Below are 18,387 nucleotides of genomic sequence, written 5' to 3'. Positions count from 1 at the left end.
AGGTTGACTCATTTGACTCCAGAAGTTTAATTTCAGAGGTTGACTCATTTGACCCCAGAAGTTTAAATTCAGAGGTTGACTCTAGAAGTTAATTTCCAGAAGATAATTACAAAGGTTGACTCAGTCGATTTCAGAAGTTGACTCCAAAGGCCGACTAGTAAATCTCAGAAGATTTAGAAGGCCTAAGTCCATTTTCAGAAAATTAAGCCCATATTTGAGATGGCCATTAAATTATGTTTTGAATGTCCCATAAGTCCAAAAAAGTTAATATTAGAAGAATGGAAATTAAAAAGCACTTGCAGAAACAACAGAGACACGATTGACAGTTCTTGAAGGTGGGGAAGAACGTGTGCAGTTGAAAGGTGAAGCAACAGTTTTCAAATGACAAAGGCTATGAATAAGAGAAGAGCAGCCATTTTGAAGGCCCCAATCAATCATCCAAAAAACCAGCCCAAAGGCAAAAAATATCCCACCTCTGCAATTTCAATTTTCTTCAATTAGTAAAGAACTTTACGATTGAATTACTGTATTCTCTACACAATCACTTGTACTTTCACTTTATTCAATTAGTAAACACATTTACAATTGGATTTCTTTGTTTTCACTCAAGTTCTCTCAGCATTAATTTTTTGGAGTACTTGTAATAAGGTTAACCAAGCCCTAGTCGCTTGTTTTAAGAAGTTAAGTTCACAATTTGGAACCCGCTTCCTGGCACGCCCGCAATTTCGCACACACTTGTTGTTACGGTTATTCAATCATAAAATGCCAGCAACAATTTTTGACACGCCCAGTGGGACACTAAGAGTTATGGCTAGAACTCAAAGTGAGAAGGGAAAATATGTTATTGTATCCCAGGATACAGTGGATGATCCTACTGCTACAAATGTAGGACATGGAGACTATGTGGCTCATATGGTCAGAAACATCGAGAAAGATAATTTGCTTCTCCATGGAGAGGTGAGTGATGATATACCACCTGGTTTCGAAAGGCAATAGACACCAACTCGGTGAAATTCTGAGCCGAGATTGGTAGAGGCTTTAGACTCGCTATCAAAAGCCATGGTAGACATGAAGCAGAGTCAGGCCATGATGGATAAGAAGTTGTTCAATATGGAATGCTACTTGGTAGAATTAATAGTTGCTGTCAAATTATCATCCTATGGTGGTGATCTACCGGAGGCTGTTAACACGGCCAAAAAAGATCCGAACCGATTCGGGGGGCAGTCATTTGGAGGAGTCCAGGAGATTGGAAGCACCAGTAATGTTCCAATCTCACCCCCCCCCCCCCCCCAACTAAATTTTGGGCAGTTAAACCCCCTAAATTTTACTTAATGATCGACTTAAATACTTTTGCTGTAAAATGACTAAAATACCCCTAAAATTTATAAGAAACAACAAACAAACCATACCAACCCAATCTAACTAAACCTAAAGTCACCCACCCACCCAACCAAATCAAACATAATCTAACCAAACCTAAATTCATTTAAAAATTAAAAAATAATTATTTATTTAATATTTTAAAATTGAAAAATATATATTTATTAATTTTTTGGACAATTTTTTTTTTCCGGCGGTGGTCGAAAAAGGTTGGCGGCGGCGGTTTCCGGTTGAGTGCATTCAATTGGGTGGATTGGCGATTTAGATATGATTTGATTGGATGGATGAATTATGTTTGATTTTGTTAGATTTGGTTAGATTGGATTGAGTTTTTTTTAATGACTATAGGGTATTTTGAGAATTTTTGAAAAAATAAGAGGTTTGGGGCGGTTTTCTGGGACGGCTTTGGGATAAAAGTTCTTTAATTGATCATTATGTAAAGTTTAGGGCGTTTACCAGACCAAAATTTAGTTCAGGGAGTTTTATGATAGAAGGACCTAAGTTGATAAATAACATTACTTTTATATCCTCTTGTTATACTAATTAAATAAATACTTCATCTTATTAAGAAAGTTAATAATAAAATAAAATTAAAAATCTGGTTAAAATAATAATAATATAAATAGATGGCCCAATCATCCAACACTCATCTTTTCGACTTTCTTCGATTAAATTTCAAACTTTTAAAATCTTAAATTTTACCCCAATTTTAATATTTATTTATAATTGTACCTTTTTTTTAATATTGAACCTTTCCCATTCGAAAAGGTTCATATATGTTCTTAATATTTAATATATAGCCTAGATAGGCCCTTAATAAAAAAGTGAGTTCAAATATGTCATATAATTTTGAAACATGAAAAATATTAGTTCTCTATTTAAAAAATAAAAATAAAAATTACTTCAATATTATATCTATAACACACGTAAAGAGATATGATTAAGGTAGGGTCGAAAGGAGTCCTCTATTCTATACACATATTTCATGCAACCCTGAGTCTGTTTTAATTAGTTTGATCCTTTTCTTAATAAATTAGACTTCAATTAATAACATCAGTGATCTTCAGTTGGTGTGTTTGTGCTACTGATTTTTTTTGTTTTTTGTTTTAACTTTTAGTGCAATTGATTGTTAATTTACTTTATTGCAGAACACCAGCAAGTGTGCAAAAAGCAGTTGAAGTAATTGCTAATCATCTTTGGAAGTTCTTAGTTGACTGCAGTGTTATCGGACAGTTTCAAACACAAGTAAGTTTGCCATTCCTTCCTCACCCAAGGCAGAATATTTAAGAGAGAGCTTAATTGTATGTTGAGTTACGGGTTGGAAACATATCAATATATGGCTAATAGGATTCTACTTATGCAAGTCAAGTGTGGGAGTCAACAAAGTCTTTCATGGCTTTAATTTCAAATGATTTTCTTTTGTCTCTTAGGATTCAATAGAATCTCTTATTTTAGATGAAATGCTTTGTGCATTTCATGTAAATGCAACTATATTTGGAAATCTGTTCCTGTATGATTGTTAATGCAACTATTTAGATTATGGACTATCGGTATATACTTGCTTTTTGATTGATTTGTATAGAGAATTAAGTTGAATTAATGGTTTGTGCTAGTGGTGCTATTAGTTTGCTCCATGAAGGTGTGAGTTAGAATGTTGAATCTGGAATTCTTAAACTTGCTTTTGATTTCTGAGTTTTGCGTTATGTTAATCTAAATTTGGATATTATGACCTGCTGTGGCGTTAATTATTTTTTGCCCTTTTATCACAAAACTGCATGATTATAATTTAGTATCTTTGTTTAATGTTGCTTTGGATGGACTATGGAGTCATTACTGCCAAATATTTTGTCATGTTTTAGTCTTTTAGAGTACTTCCGAGTAAGTATGAGTTAGAGGTCTTGATTGTAACGAATATGTCCGTCAGAAACTTCAGTCCTTCGCAAATCCATCACAAAAGCCCTGTTTTTTTGTAGTGTAATATGTGTTCTTTTATTCATGTAGAAATGAATTCCAGAATCCAAACTGCTGAAATTCAATATCAGTACTCCACCAAGAGCTTTCAAGGGACTGTTTATTCATCATCTATTGACATTAGAGTTGATGGGACTTCCATGCCAGGAACTAGGGTCAGTGAACACACAAACTTACTCAAATTAACTCATCCGAATTTATTGAGGTGTTTCATTAATGAACCAGGTAAAGAAATAATATATTCTAATTTTCATTCCTCCGTTGATGAGTGGGTAGCTGGTTTAAAGAAACGAGGTATTGATCCAGTGAGGGAGTATGAGTATCATGTTTCTAAAAAGGCCTATTATATTAATGATGAATATAAAGTTGCTATAAAAGCTTTGATTGATGTAATTTTTTATATTCACGGAGAAGGGTTTTGTACAACGGGTTTTGACACTTCGAACATAGTTTTTCGAGATGGAAAGTTGAGAATTTGGGGAATCAGGTTTATTGACCGTTCAAAAACCGCTATTCTAAGTGATCATTCGAGTATCTATGATATTATAATGCATCTTATTGGTGTGGAAAATGTACCGAAGGATATGTTGGCACTTCAAGATATTATTTTTAGTGGTGATGCAAGGTATGTCAAATTCATATCCTCAAATCGGTGGCATGCAAATTTTCTCCCTTCTAATTTCATTATCAAAATCAATCCGGTTTAAAAGGCATAGTTGGACCGGACAGTAGGCCGGTTACCGTCACTGACCTGTGTATTTGTAATTGAAGTAATAACATTTGATTGACTTTTATCATTTTTAATTGTAGAAATAGGAGTTTAATTGAAAATCATGTTGCAATTATGACACATGAGCAAAGAACCATATTTGTTAGGAAATGTGGTGAATGGACTTATAGAGATGTGGCCTGTCGCACTGCATATGATAATGCTGTTGCAAAAATGGGTCAAAATGCTGGGTGGATGAGTAATATAACAGAAAAAGAAGGTTCAGTATTTGAGTGGTTGGGTAATCAATCGGTTGGCGGAGGATATGTTGATAGTGGTACTTCTTACCAAATTAACAGGTCTTTGATAAGATTTTGGAGAAATTGTTCTTAATTCAATTAGAGATTTATAAGTATAATACAGTGGGCGGAGCAGGGCGTCCGCCCCGTACACTTTAAGAATCCTACTACAAATATACAATATTTAATTAGTTAGCTTGATAAAATACTTCCAGTTAAAAATGTACAAACTATAAAATGAATTACTCACTTGTCATATCACAAAAAAATATAATATGTTCTGGTCAAATAAACACTTTTAATTTATAAAAAAAAAACTTTTAAATCATTTCTTCAAATATATTCATGATCATCCATCGGTGTTCTTAATCGTATAAAAGTCCTGACTCTGTGAAATAATAATTATAATTACTTCATTCTGTTGCTTTACACACGCATATGCGCTAATAGATTTCTCCAACATCTAATTATTGATTTGTTAACTTGGTAAATACTACCATTACCAATATATCCACCAATTTGTTGAGCATTCTATACTAGACCATGTTTCTCAGTTATCTTACTCATCCATCAATTTTATCGACCGAATTTTCTCATATCTTAATCATATACAGACCAAAGGACAAAACCTTCATGGGTCCATTATGAACATTTTCTAAGAAATATGCTTCTTTCTTCGTGAGTCAAAATCTCAATACTTTGCAATTAAGCTTTTATTTCTACATTTAAAAAAAATTAAAAGTCAATGAAACTGCTATTAATTCAATTAGAGATATATAAATATCATACAATGCGGAATAGCGCGTCCGCCCCGTACACTTTAAGATTCTTCCTACATATATACAAATTTTAATTGATTAGTTTGATAAAATACTTGCAGTTAAAAACATATCCAACAATAAAATAAATTACTCACTTGTCATATTATAAAGAAAGATAATATGTTTTAATCAAATAAACACTTTTAAATCAATTCTCCAAATATATCCATGATCATTACATCGGTGTTATTAATCATATAAAATTCCTAGCTCTTTAGAAACAATAATTATAATTAGAGCATATATATTACTTATAATTAAAAAAATTACGAGAACCAAATTTTACAAACTCCGTTCTATTGCTTTACTCACGCATATGCGCTGAAAGATTACTCTAACATCTAATTAGTGATTTGCTAACATGGTAAATACTATCATTATCAACAAATCCACTAATTTGTTGAGCAATTCGTTGATAACCAAAACACGCAAATACTGGACCATATTTCTTAGTTATCTTACTCATCTATCAATTTTGTCGACCCAACTTTCTAATAGCTTGATCATATTCAGATCAAAGGCCAAAATCTTAATGGGTCTACTCCGAACATTTTCTAAACAATATGCACCGTGAGTCGAAATTGCAATATGATTTGAAATTAAACTTCTATTTTTATATTTTACAAAAATAAAAGTCAATAAAACAATTATTAATTCAATTAGAGATATATAAGTATCATACAGTAACACTTTAAGGTTCCTCCTACAAATATACAATTTTTAGTTTAAAGTCTGTCATCCCCAACTTAATCTTTTGGCTAATTAAATTTAACATACATTTCTCCACTATTAAAAATAAGATCTTGAATTTGCAACATATTCAAAATTCTATTTTGTTTACCACAAACTCTAACCCTATCCTGAGCTTATTAAAAATGGACCAAATATGAAGACTCCTAAGGTGGCCCCAATGTCCATTGTTGTTTGTGGAATTTTTTTTGTTTTTTCTAATCTCTTTCGGATGCTAGCAAATCCAATTTTGAGGTTTATAATCCTGTTACTAATGCATGGTTTCATCTTCGTGAGCCATATTATTCTCCTTACAAACTCTCCTCTCAAAGTCTACTAGTTGAAGGTGTTTTCATAAAGTGATGGAGCAGGGCGTCTGCCCCATACACTTTAAGGTTCCTCTTATAAATATACAATTTTTAGTTTAAAGTCCGCCCTCCCTAACTTAATCTTCTGACTACGCCACTCGTATCATAGAATATACATTTGACATACTTTTCTCCACTATTAAAAATAAGATTTTGAAGTTGCAACATATCCTTCGATATTATCCTTCTTTCCATCAAAAAGACGCCTTAAAATATTAAGGATAGCGAATTTCCATCAATTATGATAATGTTATAATAAAAATTATTATAATATTATGATAAAGTTAATGGCTTGCAGAAGCAGTCTTGATCTTAGGGGCGTTTTTATATGAAAAATAATGAGAAAGGTTATGCACAAATTATGATAAGGTTATATGATAATATTATGATAAAATTACGATAATGTACGTTATGATAATATCTATCTATATTATATATAAAAGTACGGATGGGGGAGGGGGGGGACAAGCAAATTTACCGAATAATCCTTTCTAATATAATACTAAATAACGGTTTTATAGTCATTAACTAATTATTTATTTAATTTATTGTTAAAGATATAACATAATTAGAATCCTAAATATAATAGAAATAGAGTCCTAATTAGAATAGAATTATATTATATGTAATCTATTTATTTAATTATTGATTTTAATGGCTTATTAGTAGTAAGTGTATCCGTAGTAATAGCTGAACTGTATAGAGTCCTAATTAATTCGTAATATGACTCTTCTAATTTCTAATATATTAGATAATAGCCATAGCTGAACAGAATTGCCTTAAAAATATGTGCGGTGGTGCAATTCTTTCTGATCAGGCCGACATTCCATACTGCCGTGGAACCTGCCGGAGGTTTCTTTCCGATGATCTCTGGTCTAACCTCGACCCCTTCACCGACTCTTTTAGCTTGGATTATCTTAATGATAATGCCAAGAAAAACCAACTCTCTGCCTGTTTTGATTTTGAACTCATCAAGAGACACGGTTACATAAATGTTTATTTGATTAATTGGTTATTTATTTTGTGCAATCCCGTTTGCTGTAATGCCACTAATAGTAATATAACTTTATTCTAATCAGGACTCTAATAGCCATAGCTGAACATAATTTTTATTAGTAATAAGCCATTAATAGCCATAGCTGAATTGAATAAGCCATTAAACTCTGGAGTAATTAATTTATGTAATTTATTTTAATCCAACTCTTAAAAATACTTTGTAACCTGATAAAAATTCTAAATAATTTAATATTAATCATATATAATACGTTGGTATATAATAAATTTAATTTATATCATAAATTATAAATAAACATCAATTAATATATCAATAAATATTTGACGAGTCACACTACGAGCCACGTGTGAAACACGTAAAGCGACACTAGTCATGATAAATATGCTATGACAATATTATGATATAATGTAATCAGTGGCGGATCCAGGAGTTATATATGGTGGGGTCTATATATATATTAAATATTTAACTTGTAAATATAATTATATGTTAATTAATTCATTAGATAGTATAAACTATAAACTATAAAAATCATTTTCATATAATTGTCTCAATAAATTTTATATTCTAAAATATTAAATAATTGTTATTCAATATACATGCTATTAAATAATTTTTTAATTTAATTTTAAATTTCCAGCCGTTCTTTCAAAATATCCAAAAAATCTCCTTTTTTTTATCGGAATGATGGTATATTGCATAAGGAAGCAAAATTATACAATCAAAAACAACACATAGAACTAAAAAGAAACTAAAAAAAATTAGTTTTATATTATTTTTGACCTTTTTTTAAATAAGAATATTCATGTGTCGAGTCCAACAATTGAAAAATTATTTAATTAATTGCAAATGATTATTTATTTTTACTATATCTCAACATAAATGACTAATTCTCTCAAAAAAAACATAAATGACTAATATTTATATAAATCTTCAATTAGTAATTTGATTTATAATTAATAATTTAAAATTTACAATATTAATGCTGGCTATCCATTTTTAATGTTGGATTTGCATTATCGGTTAGTGTCTTGACAATCTGAATTTTTTTATTAATATGGGCTAATTTAATTAAGACTTAAAAGAGATATATTTTATTTTAGGGCTAAACATTTGAAGGTCCCTGTATTTTAATTTTTTTCCCGGAGGTTCTTATACTTTAATTTTGTATTACTTGATCCCTCTACTTACCTATTTTTTGATTTTTGGGTCCTTTTTCTGTTTTTCCGGTCCCTCTATTTACAATTTTTTCCCCTTCGGTCACACAAAAGGACATAAAAATTAAAAAAATGGTAAGTAGAGGGATCAAGTAATACAAAATTGAAGTATAAGAACCTCCGGAAAAAAAGATTAAAGTAAAAGGACCTTTATATGAGTTTGGCCTTTATTTTAGTAAAAGAGTTTTTTTTTTGGTAAGGCATACAGTGACCAATGCATATATATCAGTGTGTCACATATACTAGCATATAGGTAATTTTCTTTCTTAGGAAAAGGATGGGGTTCATGGACCCACCTTCATACCTGTGCATCCGCCTCTGAATTTAATGATAATGTTATAATAAAATACGTAAAATAAATTTGAATGAAATATATTACGTTTTTAATTCACCAGTCCTCGGGCTAGCCAGCTTGAACGGGATTCAAAATGAATTTTTCATATAAATTTTATTTCACGTTACTTTTTTTTAATAGTTGGGATAAGGGGAGCGTTTGTGGGAGGAATCGATCCCACGACCTAATAGATTGCTGGCCAGTGCTTAACATTTAAGCTATAGTTAATTGGTTAGATTTCGATTTCAATTTAGACTTTTATTTCTCCAAATCAAAAAAACAAATAGACATTTATTTTTTAAAATTGAAATCCGCATAAATTTATTTTATGGGACAGATTTAGATAATACATATAAGTCTCAAATCAGACTATGATTATGCCTGGGAGTAGATAAGAAGATTTTTTGCTGAAACTTTAGGTTAAAAAACTGAAATGTAAAATGCTCCATACAACATTTCAAGTCTGACAAAGAACGTTTGTTTTACCTATGAAAATAATCTCAATTTTAATATGTTTTGCATGGAAATTGAAATCCATACAGTTTCTTTCAAATTCCATGAAAAACATATATGAAATGAAATCATGTTTCATAGGAGTTTCAAACATCCTTCAAACTGCTAAAAACTAAGGGAAACTAACTAAAAATGGCAAAAATATATGGTTTCATGGTCAACAACCCAAGGCAACCTCTTTGTGTCGTTTAAGATCATTCAAATACTTGGTTGAATTGTATTCTTGGGCATCAAAAAGCTCTTCTGAGTATGTTCTTTGCAAAGTTTTTCTCTGATTTTCTTTCGCTCGCTTTCTTACATATTCATCGCCTCGTAGCAGTATCACAACCTGCAAAACAACATAAAAAATGTCACAATCAGTGTCTTAAAAACCGAACTGGTGTGTGGCCACCGGTTGAGAAATATAAAAGTTTTAGAATTTCTGAAGGGTTTCGTAATGAAATGACAAAACCTAAGACTGACAAATTTCGGTGCAATGCACCTTAAGCGAAAACTCTATGCAGTATAAAGGACCGATACTTTCCTGATTCATTCGAGGACGTAGAATAGGAGATTGCTCGATGCACAGAGAAGCAGTTAAAACCACGCGTTCCATTTCTTCTACGTCGTAATTTTCGCCCAGGGACGGATCAGCAAGTTCTTTAATGTCATTGTTATCAAGCAATGGCTTTGCCTAAAAGAGAAAATTAAATCATTAATCACTTGATTGATGTATGATAAAACTTGAGCAGAACTAGTGAGATTACCCATATCACAAGGCTCTGTTGTAAATGATCCAAAGCCGGACGACCGGTTATGAGCTCCAAAAGAAGAACCCCAAGTGCATAGATATCAGTCTTCTCATCTACTACACCATGCATGAAGTATTCAGGAGCAAAGTAGCTGAAATTCAAAGTGAAGACACTGTAATCAACATCAAGTCATAGCTACTCAGTTAAGTAAATGGAGAGAAGTTCACAAACCCGAACGTTCCTTCGAATTTTGATACGTTCCGGTGAGTCCATTGTCCTGGTAGCCACTTAGCCAGCCCAAAATCACAAATCTGACATGGAATTTGGCTAGTGTATCAATCATAATATGTAATGCTAAATCAAACATTAATTATGTATTGTCATTTTCGCGCCATAAGAATATGTTGCGCGGAAACTTATCGAGTCCTATGTTTCCGTGTTTCATTTCCATTTCTAAAAATGCTTCGAAAACTCTGAAACTTTATTGTTTCGTGGTACCCCGTTTCGTCATTTTAGTTTTCGTGCAACATGTTAAGAAATCATTAACTGAACAATAGCAAGACAAGTTTCTATAACTAAGGTTTGATGTTGTAAATTGTAATGTCTAACTGGTAAAATACCTGAGGCACAAAATCTTCAGTAAGAAGAATATTATCAGCCTTGATATCTCTATGGATGATTCGTTTACAACAAGTTTCGTGAAGATACAGCAATCCGTCTGCTATCCCTAGAGCGATTTTATATCTTTTGCTCCAATCAAGTTCAACTCCTTTAGAGCCTGAAAATACAATCAAACAGCATATAGAAATAGCAAACCAAAACTCAGACTTGAAAAAGCTATGCAAATTGGGAACAAACCATGAAGAACAGATCCTAAACTCCCTAATCTAGACAGCTCGAAAACAAGATGCATCCCCCCATCGACGCTGGACCCGAGCAATTTAGCAGTATTAGTATGGTCAACATGGGCCATAATGCCAAGCTCAGATAGAAAAATTGCTGTCTTTTCATCAGCAGTTCCTTTACTAAGCCTCTTGATTGCTACTAGCTTTCCATTTTGCAGGCAGCCTTTGTAAACCTCAGCGAAACCGCCTTTTCCAATAATATTCTCTGCAAGAACATCATCAATGCCATTTACCGAAACAGATATATGATCATTAATTTTCTAAAACACATAGCAAACAAGAAAAGATTTGTGATGCTATGTTGCACGGAAACTTCTTTGACTACTACATTTCGACAGTTTCATTGCTGACGCTCCAAAACTCTATATTTTATAACATATTCTTCTGAAAAATGTACTAATTGTTTTTAGTTTCGACATTTTTCGTTTCAATATTTCTGTTTCCGTGTTACGTAGTTGGAACATAGTCGAAATGGTCGGTAGACTTAAATTCCTAGACTAGCTACTGACCAGGGCTGAAGTTGTCGGATGCGGTTTCGAGCTCAGCTAGTGAGAAATTCTCCAATGTAGACTTGTACTTAAATAAATCTCTGAGCTCTGGATTATCAGTTGTGCTTCTGCTTTTTGTTGCCACTACATTTATCACAGGAAGAGGAGGAAAAGAGGTTAAACGTTTGATTGATTTTCTTTTCCAAACTTTAAAGAATCTGCTCCAATTAGAATTTTCTCTCAAATTTGACCCTTCAACTTCTGATTCTTTATTGTTGATCTCTGGTGAATCTTTGATAGATTCAAGTTCATGAAAGCAAGCATCTAAAACTCCGGTCGGAGACGATCCGTCTGGTATCTCCTTAACCGTCACCGAATGTCTCAAGTCTACGAAAAATCAAACGAAGCACGAGTGTGTTAAAGATAATACTATTATCGAAGTCTCACCTAACAGTTTAAACTTTTGGACAAATCGATAATTTGACAAACAAATATGAAACTAAATATGCAAATGCACATGTTCTTTCGGTACAAGACCGTCCGATATCCGGAGTTTTTCACTGCCCTGACTAATTCGGACCGCATAGGACCCGTTAAGACGACAAAAAATACACAAAAAAGTCATTACCATTGGAGGATTTAGAGAAGGAAAGCATCTTGATAAATCTTCTAGGCTTTGAAGGAGCTTCAGCCAGTTGATTTCTCTCTGATAATAGACAATAATCCTTTGCTTCTTCCCTGAAAAAGAAGCAATTTTACAACTAATAAAACATGTTCTTGCTACTAATGATTTAACTATAATGATACTAACAAATTAAAACACAAAAAGTGGAACTAATTAATTCACCAACTAAATTTTGATAAAAATAGGATTAAGACCAGAAGACCAAGAAATTCCTTAGATGTCAAAACAATATTAACAAACACCTATATATCATCCTAATTTCTTATCTTAAACTTGAAAATTAAGCCTAATTAGGAAGTCAAGAACTTAAATGACAGAAAAATCTAGTTGGATTCTATTTTAAGTTATCAAATGAACATATAATCTGAAATAAACATGAAAAAGAATATGCCTTCAACGCAAATAAATCTTAAATAAACTCATAAACCAATAAAAACAGCTATTTTCTCCTTGTATATGAAAAATTCAAACACAAAATAAAAACAAACAAACAAATTCCATACATATAAAGAAAATTAAAAAATGTAACAGAAACATTTCATGCATAAACAAAAAGAATGATTTATAAACGTTCAACATCATTCTGCTAAAGTCGTAGGTTCAATTCATGCTACAAGCGCTCCCGACCCAATGATAAAAATAAAAACAATGATTTATTAAAAAAAAAAAAGATTTTAAGACATACCCAAATAAGAGAAGATGAAGAAGAACACACTCATATCATACCATGTAGCAGTATTTTCATCAGAAGTTTGAAGATGGTCTCCATCAGGAACAGTCCCCATAGCCAAAAAAAATAGCAAGAAATCAATTGTGAAACATAAAAGAAACTAAAAAGAAGAGCTTTTGAAACAGAAAAATGAGAGCATTAAATTTTCTTGGTGTTTTTTAGTGTTTTTTTCAGATTTTTTTATGTTTTGACTAAAAATTATGCAGAGGCTGAAAAGAGAATCAAGAAAGCTAAAAAAGGAAAAGGTGACAATGTTGAGTCAGTGTCTCTCTGTGTCTCTGTGACCTTCCATTTGTACGGACACTTTGAATTCTCTTGCATGGGTCCATGAAAGTAGCTGTTATATAATAAGTTTACTCCACTTAACTCCTGACATCTGGTTTTTGCTCTAAATTTAAAGAAAATATGTTCTATGGTTAAAACAAAATAAAAATGACAAATTTTTTATTTTTTTTCCTCTTTGAATTTTGAAACAAAAATAATTATACAATACAACGAATACAACGGTTGTGCATTGTTATTCGTGCAACAAACTAATAAGACATTGATATCATAATATTTAATAGTAAAAAAATAAAGAATAATTAAATATTTTAATATCACAAACATACTAATGATTTTTGTCAAAATAACGTAATATAACCGCTGAGTGGAATGAAGACTTGTATATTTTATAGGAATATTAGAAAATTTCTTACTCTATGAAATACTAGAATTTTGTGACACATTGAAACAAAAAATTACTATGGAAATAATTCGAAATAAGATATGTATAATGTTTCATCAATTTATGTGTGATATTATATATGATAATTAATTTATCTATCTAACAAGTAAAATCTGTCATATATCTAGCATTTATTATTAGTATTTTTAGCAGTTGTTTAATATTAAAACATATAAAAGGTAAAATTTGTCGCATCCGGTTAATTTAACTAAAAGGTAGAATATACCGTATTTATTAAATTTAACTAAAAATGAAAATTTGTCGCATCCGGTTAATTTAACTAAAAAGTAAAATTTATTGCATCCGGTTAACTTAACTAAAATGTAAAACATATCGTATCCATTAAATTAAAGTAAAAAAGTAAAATTTGTCGTATCTAGTTAATTTAACTAAAAGGTAAAATTTGTCGTATCTATTTAATTTAACTAAAGGTGAAATTTGTCGTATCAAAAATAATATAATGTTCCTAAATAGTTAAAATATTGTGTTATAATTTATCATATGTATAATAAAATATTCGATAAATATAAAAATTTTCAAATATAAAGTTAATCAAATTTATGAAAAAAGAAATTTAAAATTTTCTTATACTATAATTATTCAAACATTACAAAATTTAGTTACTCAATTTTTTTATGTTTAATTATTTATAAACTTCTCAATATTATATAATCATAAATTTTCAAGTTATAAATACATTATGTATAAAAAAAAGTACTTAAATCAAAAATGGATATATCAAAAATTGAATCTTGCATCTATGAAGTCTAGTTAAATATCATAATTTTTTTAATTTTTTATATATGTATTTAAGTAGAATCCTAATTATAGTTAAAAAATCTAAACTTCAATATTTAGAGATTATAAGTTACAAACTCTCATATACAAAAATGGTAAAAAGATTATTGATCTGTAACCCACAATTTTGCAATATGTGATGAACTTTTTATATTATTATAATAAAAAGAGATAAAATCTTTCAGATCAAATTACAATAATTATATTCATATGGGAATAATTTAAAAATTCAGCAAAATAGTGCGTTAAAAGAGATGCATAGTAAAAACAGTAACGATATGAGTTTTGGAGTTTGACAATAATATTGAACTTTGACTCGGAGTGAGTTTTCGTCACAAAAAGAAATTACAATATGAGTGAAAACAAAACACTGGCATAAGGTAATTTTAGTGACAACTATATAATATTGTCACCAAAAAGTAAGAGATGAAGAATGTTTTTTTGTCTCAGTGGCATAAACTTGAGGAACATTAATATTCGTGACTTGCCCGTCGTTTCAAATATTTGTCTGTCGTTTCCCTTGAAACTTCAAAACATCCATTATTCTATTCAAACAAACAAAGAATGTACATTAATCTTATCATCAAAGCTGCACATAGAAAATGTATTTTTTAATCAGATCTAATAAAAAAAATTCAAAATCATTTTATTTATGGGCTAAATATCAAAATCGAGATGAAATATGTATTTTTTACTTATGTGTTTGTTGCTGTCTTGTATTTTTTTATATGATTGTCATGCGAGAATATATTAATAATGTATAATTTAATTATAGGAAAAAATTAAATAGAAAGAAATTATTTATTATGGCTATTTTTATTTTTTACTTACAACGAAAATCTAAATATGTCTCATATTTCTGAAAAATGAGTTCAACACAATAGCTATGTTAGTAAATTACATTCTTCATAAGTTATAATTAGTCCATGATTATTTTTTTAAATAAAATTAAAATTTGTGAAGTAATTTACCTTTGTTTTTTTAAAAAGAAGAGTACAATTCAATATTGGGCAATTCAAGTGCCCAATTCTAACGTCAATCTCGGCCCAAACCTGTTGGACTTTAGATTTTTTTTTTTAAATATATATCATTTTTAAATTGTTTTTTTACAGAAATATCCCTTTTTAGTAATTTATTAGTAGATTATTGGAAACTCATTAATAAATTAGAGGTAAAAAGAGTATTTTATAAAGAAATTTAAAAATGAGCCATAGAGGATAATTTCCCTTTTCATTATATAAGTCTAAATATGGTTCGGACTTGATACCTACTATCCAAGTCAGGCTCCATATGTTATATTTATACGAGTTTATATCAATTTTTTGAAATCCATACAATTATAAAAGTTCAATCCCGAAAAAATTATAGAATTTTGCAGACTCGGGCCGTCTTAAAAAAAAAAAGCGACTAAGCGCGATCCTAGGTGGACGGGCTTGAGTGAATACTCAGGCTCATTATTATGTCTATGTAGCAGCGAGCAAAACATCAATTTTGTTAGAAAAAATTGACCGATTTAATAAAAAATTAAAGTAATTAAATTATTTTATTTTATTTTAATTAAACTTATCGAATGAACAAATTATTTTAAATTGAGTTAATTGAATTAATTGATTTAATCAAAAACTTAAACATAAAATTAAACCAACCTAATTAGTTGGTTATTTCAATAAAAATTTAAAAATAAATAATTTAAAATAAATAAACAACAAAATAATTTGATTAATCAAAAATTTAAGCTGATAATCGTAATTAAATCAAAAAATAATATTAACGGAACCAATCAATAACCAAATTAATTAAAAAATTAACTAAATTTAATCGAAGTTAGCCAATTAATTTGGGTTAAATCCTTTGTAGGTTACCAAACTATCAATTTGTTTCAAAAAGGTTACTGAACTTTAATTTATTTTAAAAAATTGCCGAACTTACAGTTTGCTTCAAAAAGGATACCAAACTTTGATTTATTTCGAAAAAGTTATTAAACTATCAATTTACAAAAAGAATACCAACATTTTTTTTATTTGTAAAAAAATTACTAAAAATTATTTTTTTTAATCATCCGAATCACACGAGACAATTTTTAAGTAATTGCCACATAAACTATACGTCTATAGATCCTCAATTTAATTAAAAAATCTTTCATTGATAAAAAAAATCAATATTTGATAACCTTTTAGAAATAAATGAAAGTTCAGTATCATTTTTGAAATAAATTGAAAGTTCAGTAATCTTTTTGAAATAAATCAAAGTTTGGTATCCTTTTTGAAATAAATTGAAAATTCAACATTTTTGAAATAAATCAAAATTTGTAACTTTTTTGAAATAAATTGATAGTTTGGTAACCTATAAAGTATTTAACCCCAAATAATTTAATATGTATAATATGCAAAAGATTTATTCCTCTAGAAAAAATTGGATTAGAATATTGTAAATATATAAAAAATAGACTTTTAAAAAAATGTGTCTCCTGGATCTGTTATGGTCGACTGTAAATTAGTGAGAGACGGCAATAAACTATAGAAATCAAATGTTGCCTCCAAAACAAAAAAACAAATACTGTCCCCTATTTTAATATTGAGAAAACCACAAAAATATTACTATTTAAATAAGAGTTTACAAAAATACACACCAAATCAAAAATTTACATTCATGACAAAACAAGGAGAAACTTTACATTTTCTACCCAACCACTAAATAAGAGACACATGGCACACTCAAAACCAAGAAAAAAAAGTCAAAAACGTGTTTAAAATAGTTAAAACGCGTCAGAAACGCGTTTGGCGTGCGTCTAACGTGCGTCTGCCACGCGTCTGACACGCGCGTCAGTCACGCGTCAGCGCGTGTCAGCATTTTAAAAAAAATAAAAAATGTATCATCTATGTATCTGATGTGTATCTGATATGTATCGGAACTTATCGGTATTATATTTTATTATATTTGTTTCATATGTATCAGCTATGTATTAGCTATGTATTATCGAAAATTATCGGCAATATATTTAATTATGTTTAATAATTTAAACATGTATCTGTTATGTATTTAAAATGTGTCACTGATTCATTTTCTCATAATTTATATATATATATATATATATATATATATATATATATATATATATATATATATATATATATATATATATATATATATATATATATATATATATACACACACACGTATTATTTTATGTACTATTTATGTGTATATGTATATTAAATTCAAAAATATATGTATCACATGCTTTAAAAACGCATAAATTACGTTACAAAAAGTATATATATTATATATTAAAAATATGCGTATCTATCATATATAAATTATATATAATATATAAATTGTTTTTAATATGTATTCGATTTATGAATTTAAAAAACGTGTCTTCCTATTAAATCTTTGATACTTCCTCCGTCCTTTTATTTTTCCATGTTGCGCGAAGTTTTGTTTTTTAGCTCAATTTATTCTTTATAAATAATGTATCTACGATGTATCGGCTATGTATTTACAGTGTATTGCAAGATATAGATGATACATCAATAATGTATTAAAATTTTATTATTAATTTTCTTCTCTATATCTATGATGTATTAATGGTGTATTTATGATGTATCGGTAATGTATTACGATGTATCGATAATGTATTGGTCATTTTAAAATTTATTTCGTTAAAATAATCCAAAATATTTAAACATGTATCAGTAATGTATCTGTTATGTATCGGAAATGTATCATCTATATATCATTAATACACACATGTATCGAGCATTTTGAAATTTATTTTGTTGAAAATAATCATTCTGAGTTGGAGATGGATTCTAAAAATTGCAATCAATGTTTTATCTACGAAATTCATTTCGTTGAAATAATAATAAAAAATTGATATATTTTATAATGTGTCGACGATTTATCTACAATGAATCGTATCATACCAAATTAAGTAAAAAATCTATTAGCAGCACATAATCATATC

At 29.5% G+C, this 18,387-nt stretch overlaps 1 protein-coding gene across 2 annotated transcripts; it reads right to left on the bottom strand.

The window, feature by feature from the left end:
- Positions 1-9,114: 9,114 nt before the first annotated feature.
- On the bottom strand, positions 9,115-13,214 carry LOC126671561 (receptor-like cytosolic serine/threonine-protein kinase RBK2). 2 transcript variants are annotated; one of them, XM_056104911.1, is made up of 8 exons: positions 12,892-13,214; positions 12,109-12,218; positions 11,502-11,867; positions 10,946-11,197; positions 10,708-10,865; positions 10,319-10,398; positions 10,103-10,238; positions 9,115-10,029 (listed from the first exon to the last, which is right to left on the bottom strand). In XM_056104911.1, exons 1-8 carry the CDS (start codon positions 12,948-12,950, stop codon positions 9,808-9,810), a joined length of 1,383 nt encoding a protein of 460 aa, XP_055960886.1. In that variant the 5' UTR covers positions 12,951-13,214; the 3' UTR covers positions 9,115-9,807. The 2 variants fall into 2 exon arrangements, with proteins under 2 accessions (XP_055960886.1, XP_055960887.1); XM_056104912.1 differs by having other exon boundaries at positions 12,851-13,213.
- Positions 13,215-18,387: the final 5,173 nt, after the last annotated feature.

The sequence above is a fragment of the Mercurialis annua genome, linkage group LG3, assembly GCF_937616625.2.
Source record: "Mercurialis annua linkage group LG3, ddMerAnnu1.2, whole genome shotgun sequence".
Classification (NCBI taxonomy): Eukaryota; Viridiplantae; Streptophyta; class Magnoliopsida; order Malpighiales; family Euphorbiaceae; genus Mercurialis; species Mercurialis annua.
Note: the sequence above shows the minus strand (reverse complement) of the source record. Positions and strands in the feature narration are given on the sequence as shown.

What these genes read in the sequence shown, in the direction of transcription:
- LOC126671561 (XM_056104911.1), bottom strand. Translation starts at nt 12,950, where the DNA reads ATGGGGACTGTTCCTGATGGAGACCATCTTCAAACTTCTGATGAAAAT. An exon ending in ATCCGACAACTTCAGCCCTG is followed by an intron (nt 11,198 to 11,501) that starts GTCAGTAGCTAG and finishes ATGTTCTTGCAG; the next exon opens with AGAATATTATTGGAAAAGGC. An exon ending in AACAGAGCCTTGTGATATGG is followed by an intron (nt 10,030 to 10,102) that starts GTAATCTCACTA and finishes TTTCTCTTTTAG; the next exon opens with GCAAAGCCATTGCTTGATAA.